This window comes from Limulus polyphemus, unplaced genomic scaffold, assembly GCF_000517525.1.
Source record: "Limulus polyphemus unplaced genomic scaffold, Limulus_polyphemus-2.1.2 Scaffold3383, whole genome shotgun sequence".
Lineage (NCBI taxonomy): Eukaryota > Metazoa > Arthropoda > Merostomata > Xiphosura > Limulidae > Limulus > Limulus polyphemus.
In genome coordinates, this window is record NW_013668993.1 from 19,055 (window position 1) to 30,069 (window position 11,015).

General features: G+C 32.4%; 1 protein-coding gene across 1 annotated transcript in view; it reads right to left on the bottom strand.

Moving 5' to 3' along the window:
* Positions 1–11,015, bottom strand: part of LOC106469262 (insulin-degrading enzyme-like) — a gene marked incomplete at its 3' end in the record, with an annotated part of 60,151 nt that overhangs the window by 17,658 nt on the left and 31,478 nt on the right. Inside the window, exons 13-15 of the mRNA XM_022397735.1 lie at positions 5,275–5,377; positions 2,262–2,357; positions 1,470–1,496 (exon numbers count right to left, since the gene is read on the bottom strand). Coding sequence (XP_022253443.1) covers positions 1,470–1,496; positions 2,262–2,357; positions 5,275–5,377 — 226 coding nt within the window. The remainder of the gene's footprint in view (positions 1–1,469; positions 1,497–2,261; positions 2,358–5,274; positions 5,378–11,015) is intronic.

Here is an 11,015-nt window from a genome sequence, read left to right on the forward strand (position 1 = left end):
AAAGAATAAACTAGTTTTAATTAAGAAAGGACTTGTATCACAGAAATTTCTCAAAAAAAATTTCTACGGGAAATTAACAAACAAGCAGATACATAACAATGTGAATGTTATTATTCTCGAGCAGAGTATGAAGGCTGGAGCCTCTGGCATTGGTCAGGTAGCTGTCAATGTCAGTGTGTGGGGTATCAAAGTCTCCAATTAAAATGGGTGTGGGCTGTATCTGTGCGTGTGGGGAAGGGAGCATCAAACCTCAATCTGCACTCGGGCAACTGAGAGGCATGATCTGGCCCTGTGTTGAATATACAAGACTGTTCAGTTTAAGAGTTATTATTTATTTTATTTAGTGATTTAATATTTAATGATTATTTAGTTTCTATAAGAAGAGTGTTAAAAGTTAATTATTTTAGAAGTGATAGTTATGACAACTTTCGTTACATAACTCTGCATGAGTCGCATGTTGGTATGTAGTTTAATTGGTGTACTAGGCTTTTGTAATATTGTTGATGTCATCTTACTCAATGCTTCTAAGTTTTTCATATTGTTGTTACCAGAGGGCTAGATGTTTCTAAGTTTTTCTGTCATGTATTATAAATATGTACAGGTAGAGAAAGTAAGTAAATCAGTGAAAGTAAAAGTGAAGTTAGACTGCATGATTGTCAGATTAGCCATAATGGGCAAATTCTAAAATAAAAATATCATAGTTTGTATTGTAAACAACAGAGATAAATTAGAATAATTTGTCTTGTCAATTGGGTTCTAAAGTAACTGAACCAGCCTGTGTGGACTTTAATGAAAATGAGCCAATTATTTAAAGCTCTGGATACAACTGTGTTAGCCAACAGTTATAGTTGTGATTTTGAAGTGAGTTTCACAGCTTGTATTGTAACAACAGAGATAGTGAAGAATAATTCATCTTGTCAAAGGTTGTTTTAAAGTAACTTAACCAGCCTGTGTGGATTTGACAAAAAATGGGTAATGCAAGTGAATTTATCACTGATTGTATTGTGATAACAGAGGAGAGAAGAAATAAATCATCTTGTCAATTGGGTTCTAAAGTAATTGAACCAGACTGTATGGTCTTTTGATAAAAAGGAGAATTATTTAAAGCTCTAGATTCAACTTTGGTAAACAATAGTGAATTTTTGTACATACATTTGACTTGTTTTGAATATATATATATTATTTTAAAACAAGTGGATTGTGTGCCATCCATTTATTGTTGAAATTTATCACCAACAAGTCACATACACCTACTGTAAAGAATCATGCCCCTATCAAAACCTGACATATTGACATATTCCATCAAGTATTTCTCCTCAGTTTGTTATACAGAATTATTTTGATTAATCTGTTTGTTGCCTCTTAGTTCTTATCCATATACTTAGCTAATTGTTTAATCAGAAAATATTAATAAATAGCACTCAATAATAATAAGACATTTTTGGAAGAAAAAAAACCAACAAACTTACCTTAATCATTTGAGGAAGGTTTCCGAACTGTAAAAAGATATATAATTGTTAAGTATTTTCCTAATGACATCCCTACTATCTTGTTTACATTATTTCTGAAGGATTGATACTAGCCATCTCTACATTTACTTCCCTTTTTTTGAAAAGTTTTTTTCTCTACTTGTAAATGTTATCTTATTCTGTAGTGAGTGAGATTAAAACTTTACTTTTGAAATAAATGAAAAGATATTTGAATAACATAAATATTTGCAGTTTTAACATACCTTCATACTTTTCTGCAAATCCAGTTAGATTAAATAAACATTTCTATATAAAGCAAGACTCAGATATTGTATTATAAATTATACAACAATGTTTTTCTAAACAAGATAAACAAAATGACTATACATAATGATCAATTTCATATTCCTTTAATTGATGCCCCCCAGTAGCACAGCGGACTTACAATGCTAGAATCCGGGTTTCGATACCCATGGTGGGTGGAGCACAGATAGCCCATTGTGTAGCTTTGGGCTTAACTTCAAATAAACAAACAAACCTTTAACTGATTATAGCAACCTCTCCTCCCAAATAACAAAAAAAATTAAACTAGAAGTAACAAAAAACAACAACCAGTCTTTATGATATAACTGTACTTTCATGATCATTGAATTAGTCTGACAATACAAATATTTAAAGAAACCATGCTTAACGTAAGTATGGAAAGGTTTCATGAATTAGTATCTTCATTGACATAGCCTATCCTCCATATTAAATGTTTATCTTAATAGTAATAAATGCTTGCTTTCTCACTTCAGTTTGTCTTGGAACAAGATCAAAATTTGATGGTATGTATTCATTTTTTGGAGGCAACTGAAAACTTTTGTTGTAGCCTGCATTCTCCCATTCCTGTAAAAAAAAAGGGACAGGTCCTCTTATATATAATAAAAACAGTTGATATATGTACTTCTGATCAAAAATTTACATTTTTATTACATAAAGAAACAATAGTTACTCTAAGTTAAAAAAACTATATAATTTTAAACAATATTGAAACATAAAACATAAAATATTTTTGAAAAGAAAAACATAACTGACAAACTTAAGAATGTGCACTGGAATTTAAACCACATGCAGAGCCTAGTACCACAACTGTGCCACTAGGAGCAACAGATTCTGGAGTAATTAAATTTCCAAAATCACATCATATGGAGCCTGTACAGAAACTACTCCAATCTCTATTAATTCCAAAACTTACAATACAACCTTTCCTATAGCTGCATGATTATAAACCACTTCTTAGATCAGGTAAAGCCAGAGTGTTTTTCCTGATGTAACTAAAATAATAAATTAACAGTGAGCATTTTTGTGCACACCTGAAAGAACCAGCTTCAGCAACATTAAACAACTGAATGCTCAAAAACCAGAGCAATTACGCAGCTGATTCTTTAAAATGAATAAAGAAACCTTTTTGGAGTATTAATAAGGTTGCCAATTGTCTGGCTGAATTGTTTTACTTTACTGTATTAAAATTGTAGTAAACACAGACTGTTACATTGTGGAAAGTTGTCCAATATGTTATGTGTAATCAATCAATGTTATTGATAGCCACTCATCATAAATGGCAAAAGTATCAAGATGTTGACTTACTTTATAAGAAAACCAAAAATTAGGGTTAATCTGCCATTAATGATGATTCATCTGGTAAATGCATTGTGTAGTTTCTACAGTGGCTCAGCAGTAAGTCTGAAGAGTTATAATGCTAAAGTTGGTTTCGATACACATGGTGGGAATAACATATACAGCCCACTACATGGCTTTGTGCTTGACAACAAACAATATAACAAGTGCCAACATTGCCCTAATTGAAATCTCTAAAGATGATTAAATGGATGCAGACTGTCATCATTAATTACAGAGTTTAAAAGACTGTATGCAATCCTAATAGAATTTAGGGATATAAGTGAAAAACAGTAGCAAAGTAAATAATAACACAGGCCTGCAAATTTAAACTTCATAAAAGTTGTTTTGGTTTTAATAATGGTTTTCCATAATTCATATTTCAAACATAATATTCATTTTTTTTTATCATGTAAGGATAGTTTTACAAATCGGGAAGGAAAAAGAAACTCTTACTTAGATCAAATGATTATTTGGTTTACCACAATGAACATTTTTTATTATTATGTTTATTAATGAAAATGCAAACAAAGTGAAGAAAAGGGAAGAACACTAATGTCAAACGAATATGCATCCTCATTCATCCTGATTTTTTTTTTTAAATCTATATCTTTTAGTCTCAAAACTATGTGTTGTGGTCTTTTATGTATTGCATTATGACTTTTTCTGAAAAATCTGTATGTGATGGAGAAAAATGAATATCACTTTTGGATCCAGCATACAGAAATTACAGTAGAACATGTAAATATTTCAAGACAATAAAACCATAACAGACCTGCATAATCAGTTCTAGAATTTGAAATAGTTGATTTCATGTAGCAAAAAATCAACTGGAATGAATACAGCTGAAATTTTAACAAGAATCTATTTGTATGATAAAGAATTAAGGGGAACCATGATTGCTAGATCAACATCTACTAATGGTTTTGTCTGATGTCATTTATAAGCACAAAGAAAGATATGCACATGCAAAACTAAAGATACAAATATCAAATTAAGGTCAACTTTCAAGCAAGAGAAAGCTGATGATTAATCTTACAAGTGAAGTCTCTAAGCAATAATGTGTGTTAGTGACAAAAATAAAACAAATTTTATTTTATAAATTATGAATGCGAGCAGAGAATTGCATTTAAAATATTATAAGTGACAGAAAACTTTAAGACAAACTGGGGATGAAAATTAACATGATCACCCTAAAAGATCTAGAAGTGATGAAAAATAACCCAATTCAATTACTTGGGTAATAAGGATGCTAGCATGACATATATATATATATATATATATATATAATAATTCAGACACTGAGTTGTCAGTTGGATCAAATTATACTCAGAGAAAAGATGAGACCACAAGGAATGATTACCAAGATCTCTCCAAATAGAACAACTTTGCACCAACAGAATCCTTTAGTGTTGGATTCTGCCAATCCATGGAAGAATGGTGTTAAACTTGTGATGCATGTTGTGAAGGGATGCAACTTTGGGACAACAAACTTAGACAAGCATGACAGTACAGTATTTAAGCACCTCTTGCAAGAGTAGTTACATTTTGTAGACTCAGAAGAATGATGGAAGCAATTGTAGTGTAGTGTATTTGAAAGCTGTCAGTTAGTGAAGTTGATTTACTGAGAAAGTATCTATGTAACCAGATAGACTATTTGTTATCTGTTGGAATGGCAACATGGGATGAGGACTGACTATATATATCTGTGTCAGTGTAAACTACTTGTACCTGATAATAACAAAACCTTGTCGAAACATTGCACATTTGCTGTTATGTTAAACTTATATTAAAGTTTTTCTTCATTACCCATTCAAGCCATCTCCAAGCATAATTAAATGTATACTTACCATGTCTTTTTTTGGTCAATCCAATAACCATTTTCAAAACCAGATGAGGTAAGAGAATATTTTCTTTACATTATTTTTCTTTGTCAACTTGTACTGATTACCTTCAGTAACATATTCTAGCTTAACTATTTATAATTTAAAGAAAGGTTACTGACTACTTCTTCTTAATGCAAAAGTGTGAGGCAAAGAATGATTTACTATGTTCTAGTGACATTTCTGGTAACAAAGATAATTCTGCTGGCACCTTTAGGTCAGGTTATTGATAAATATATTAGTGATAATAACATATACATTACCTTTAACTGTTCTGATGTAATTCTCTCCAGCTTGTATTCGGTCCCATACCATTTTTCTTTAGCATCTACCGTATCTTGAAACTTCTTGCCAATAACTGAAACCCTGGTTACATTCAAACACACGGATTTAATATGAATTTTGTAAGGAAACTTTCAACAAAACTTTTCTTAAATTAAGCGTAAGTACTATATATTTGTATTTTGGGTTTGAAATGTATGTTTTTATTATTGTCCTTACTTAAATCACAAGTAGCATACTTTTCTTTTGTATGTTTTTTAAATGTGTTTTTTATCATTGTCCTTATTTTACATTCATTGTCTATATGTGCATCGAGATATGTTAAAGATATATATATATATATATATCAGGTATGCTCAGTTCTTTTTAATTTTTGTTTAATTAACATATTCAAATAACTCAAATATAGAATAATTAACTGCAAAATAAAAATATCATTTTACATCACATTTAGTAACTGTAGGCCCTAATTCAGTTCACTTAAATTACCTAAAAATTAAAAATATGTACCAAGTTCATAACTAAAACTTTTCACATAAAAATGTCTCATGCACAATTTTAACCAAAACACTAAACTATGTACAAAAGGGGATAATCTTTCAAGCAATGTGGATTTCCCTTATCTAAATTCACTTATAACTACAAACATTTTAGGCAATGTTCTTTGATAAAATTCTGCAACTGTAACAATAACTGACACATACTATATACACAAAGTCAATTTCACATCAATTAAGAAACTATCATGGTTAAAATTCAAACCACAATTAAATAAATTTCTAAAATTTATGAAAAAAATTGCATTGACTGTAGATGTGTGTTTTTTTTTTTACATTCCTCTTAATTTATCAGTTATACATTCAAAATCAAATGTGTGTAAAAACAGCATTTCAGATCTATCGTTTAACTCTCAAAAGTCACTGTCCAAGAGGCCTTTCATACAATACCATAACTCATAAGTTGGGCTGGATGATGAGAGACAAGAGATTCTTTAAAACATTATTTATACATACAGTATAATAGTATATAAATCACAGTTTAAATGCCAAAAGCTGGTTAACAATTTGAAACCAATAAGCTTAAAATTTGTTAAAGAGACCATTTATGCAGACTTTTTAACATTCTTATTAATTTGTTCATTTTGGATCCAAAAATCAGAGGCATGATGATGAGTTGATCAAACCAAAACTCCCAGCTAGCACAAGCTTCTCAACCACCCCTTCATTTGGTTGATGGCAGGGCTTTTATTGAAAACCATGGAAAAGCTAAGCTTTTAAATATTCTCTTCTCTTTCTACAAAATAAGATATTATCAAGATATTATTATTTTATGTGAATTATTATAATTTACCTGAATCACGTGGATATTAATCAATTAAACATATTGATAGATTGAAATTATGAAGCACAAAACAAGATTTTTCCCCAGGATCTTAAAGAAGGTCAAATGTCAGATACATAAGCCTTTCTCTTTAATTTATGGTATGGAAATGGACAAAGGACAGTTTTGAATAAATGCTAATGTTACCTCTATTTTTAAAGTTACAAAATGGAAATGACAAAAAATAACATTAACAGCAAGAGCACCTAACTAATGAAACAATGCAATCTAATTTTAATAACTAGGAACACAAAAAAGTATATTCAATTAGAATTAGTTATACTCATTAACAGCTTTATTTTATTTTAGTTTTACTTTAAACCTTTCACTGTGGCTGGAATGTATATATTACACATTTGCTTTGATCAGAAGTTAATGTTGAGTACTTCAGTAGAGGGAAGGTTTTTTTAGAGTTTCACAAAAGAGCTTTAAAAATTTATTTCGTAAAATAAACGAATGCCAAAATCCTGCCTTCCTAATCCATTATCTTTTTTCATGTATGTTACTTATGTAGATGATGGAAAGGGTGTCGACTTGGCATACTTAGATATTCAAAAGGCATTTGATAAGGTGTCATGCTTTGGTATATGAATATACCATACATCTTCTCTATCTTATGGTAATATTATATATCCATAATTTATTCTGTATATTTATAAGTTTCACATAACACATGGTTGAGAAAACCACTAAATTTAGTTTGTTCTAGCTGCCTTTGTTCCTTTTTTTTCTCAAGTGGATAATACCTGTTCTGCCCAGGGATGATACTGCTGCAATGATGCACCTTTCATAAGGATTTCAACAGTAGTTCAGATGATACCTAGAGGTTACAACCTCACCTGTGTTGGAATGAGAATGACAGGTCACTTGGGTAGTGCTGGTCAACCTGAGTAAATGCAGTGTTTCTTGTGAATGATTTAATCATTCTGAATCTTGAAGCAGCAGCAGTTTAGATAGAGAATCCACTAAATGTGACACTCCATTGTTACATTAAAGCAAGTACACACTGTGTATATATGTATGTATGTTTTTCCTCTGTTATAGAAAAAAGATTTTTGCATCTCATAATCCACTTTATATCCAATCTCCTTATTCCATTTATTCTATCCAACATCATGATTCAGTTATTGAGAGATGTAGCATTACTTTTTAATTTGTATCTAGACCAACTCTCCTCTCCTGGTTTTAAGTGAAACTATCTAACTACTCAAAGGTTAATTCAGTTTGACCTCAATATACCACACCATACAAACAATTAACAATGAGAATCAAATCAAAGCTTTTAGGTTAATTCTGGGGACTGAAGAGATAATTTAAAAGGATAGGTAAGATCTCTTAACTGATTTTCCCTTAAGAAAAGAAGGGTTAAGAGGTGATCTTGAATTCCAGTGAAGTTTACGAGTTCATTTGAGGGATCACTAGGATAAAGGCCTCTCATTTCTGAGGATAATAAGACAAGAGAACACAAGCTTAAAATTTAGAAAATTCAAGCTAGATTTCACTTAAGACAGTTATTTCTTTTTATAAGGTTTTTATTCATGAAATGAGTTTTTGACAACAATACTGAAGGTCAGTATTTGAGAGAAGTATGTTCAAGAGAGGAATCAGTGATTGTTTCCTAAAAATGAGCAGTGGATTTAACTTTTTATTCATTTTAAGGGCGGGCATTTAAAGACAGCCTTGAAGGACCAAATTGTCCCTTATTATCTTGTATGTTATGTTTGCCTACAACTTAAAGAAAACTTGTTATTATATTATACAGTGTGGGTACCCAACTGATGAAACAATGTATTATAAGTAAGAACATAAGAAAAGTGTATTTAATTATTCTGAGAACTAAAAAACAAAAACAAAAATTAAAAGAAAATCAATACATTAAAGCAATGCATCACGTGATGACACCACATTATTAATTACAAAGCATTGTGTTGTTGTGTTTACCCCGAGCTGCTTTAGATCATACAATAATCTTTTTGCTGTCAGTTATGAGCTTGATAGTTTTATGTTCTTATTTTAATATAAAATTACATCATTTGTTAAGATACATTAGTTTTCTACAATTATTTTGTTGTATATACCATTTTGTTGCTTCCTTTTCTAAATCTTATCTTATTATTATCTTGAATCATATCACATATAGTATGTACTTCTTAATTAGCTTCTATCTAGTGTTGTGAACTCTTTAAGCTGAAAGGAAGTTGTCACAATTTTACCAAATGCACAGTTCCAATGATGAGTTGTTCAAAGAAGTTACCTTATTTCCTTTCAACCTTGTTGCCTGTTACATGCAATTTCCCATCGTAAAGATAGCTGTATAGTACAAGTGGAAAATAAAATGTTTACAACTAGCAATGGGGGAAACCTCGCTCACTTAGTTACTAATGGAATTATCAATAGCAGCATGAGTTTCACACCTGCTCAGGGAGTGAATATACTGTTCTCATAGTAGGTAGCTCTCTCGGTCTTGCCAAATTCTTTGAGAGGTCAAGTATTTTTAATTTCCAGCAACAATAGTAAATTAGTTATATCTTAACCTTTTTTTTAAGGCTGTTTTTGTTAACAGTAATTGTTATTATATTGTTGCGTCAGCGAGGTCACGTGACTAATGTCATGCCACGTTTTCTAGCAATATCCTGTTCCTTCAAGAATGTGTTAGTCTTGTATATATTGTTGCGTCAGCGAGGTCACGTGACTAGTGTCACGCCACTCGTTCTCTCGAACCTTCGTGAATTGTCAGGAGATTACTAGATATAGTGTTAGTCTTGTATATATATAAGATGGTGACAATGTGATGGGACAATGTGTGTAGGTAGTGAGTAATTGAACTGCAGTCAGATAATATTGTTGAAGTTAACGTTCGTTGTTATAGCGTTTGTTATAGAGCGATTGTTGAAAATAAGTGTATCGGTAAAGTTATATTCGGAAAGAATAAACCTGTTTTATTAAGTAAGGACTTGTGTCGCTAAGGTTTCATTGGAACAAAGTTACGGAAAATCAACTAACAACTAGAAGCGTAACAAATTGGTGTCAGAAGTGGAACGAAAAAAAAAATGGAAACGGGAGGCAGAAAATCAAACTACAGCTTAGCAGACTTGATGGCACCAATACAAGAGCAGCAAAAGAACCAAGAAGAACGCGAAAATGAACGAGAAAAGAAAGAAGAAGAGAGAGACAACAACAGTGGCAAGAAAACCTGCAACAGTGGCAGCTCAAACAACAAAATAAACAAGAGAGATTATAGCAGTTGTTGGAGGAAAAAGAAAAGAAACAAGAAGAGAGACAACAGCAGTTGCATGAAAACCTGCAACAATGGCAGCTCGAACAGCAAAATAAACAATAGAGATTACTCCAGTTGTTGGAGGGAGGAAAAGAAAAGAAACAAGAAGAGAGATTACAGCAGTTGTTAGAGGAGAAAGAAAATAAACAAGAAGAACGAGAAAAGAAACAAGAAGAGAGACTACAGCAGTGGCAATTGGAACAAAAAAGGAAACAAGAAGTACAAATGGAAAACATTAGTAAATTTAAAAGCGAATTAGATACGTTAAAGGATGATCTATTGTCTTTTACACAAGGAGGATACATTGACCATCGACTTAATCAGCCCCAGACAATGGCAAGCCCCTTACAGAGCCCGCAGCTAAACCCTAATGCAGACATATTCAGTCCCATTAGAAGTCACATCCTAGATATGAATGTTAGTAATAGGAGTGATCCAGTGCGAAGGAAGCCACAGGAATATGATGGGAAAGCACCGTGAGAAGCACATAGAGCACAGTTTGAGCTACTGGCAGAGATGAATGGATGGACAGAGGAGCAGAAAGCTGTATATCTGGCAACGAGCTTGAAGGGACAACCACTGGAAATACTTGGACAGTTGACAGCAGCCGACAGATACAACTATAGAGCACTGGTAGAGGCTCTGGAACTCATGTACGGAACCCAAAATCAGTCAGAAGTCTACAGGGCTAGGTTTAGGACGAGAATCCGTGCTAAAGGGGAGAGCCTGCAAGAACTGGCACAGGACTTGGAGAGCATGGCACACAAGGCCTACCCAAATGCACCACCCAATCTCCTTAAATTGTTGCTGAGGGATCAGTTCGTAGATGCCAGATACAAGTGAAGCAAGCACACCCCTCTACCATGCAGGGTGCAATGGCCAGAGCTCTCGAATTTGAATCCTACGTTAAGTCCAGCACAGAGGTACCGAGGTTGGTACAGTCATCTGGATTCAAGGCCAGAAAAGGTCAGCTTTCAGAGAGGTTTGAGGGACTTTGCTGGCACTTTAATAAACCTGGGCACAAAAGAGCTCAATGCAGGAAGTTTCAACACACGGCAGGTGCCA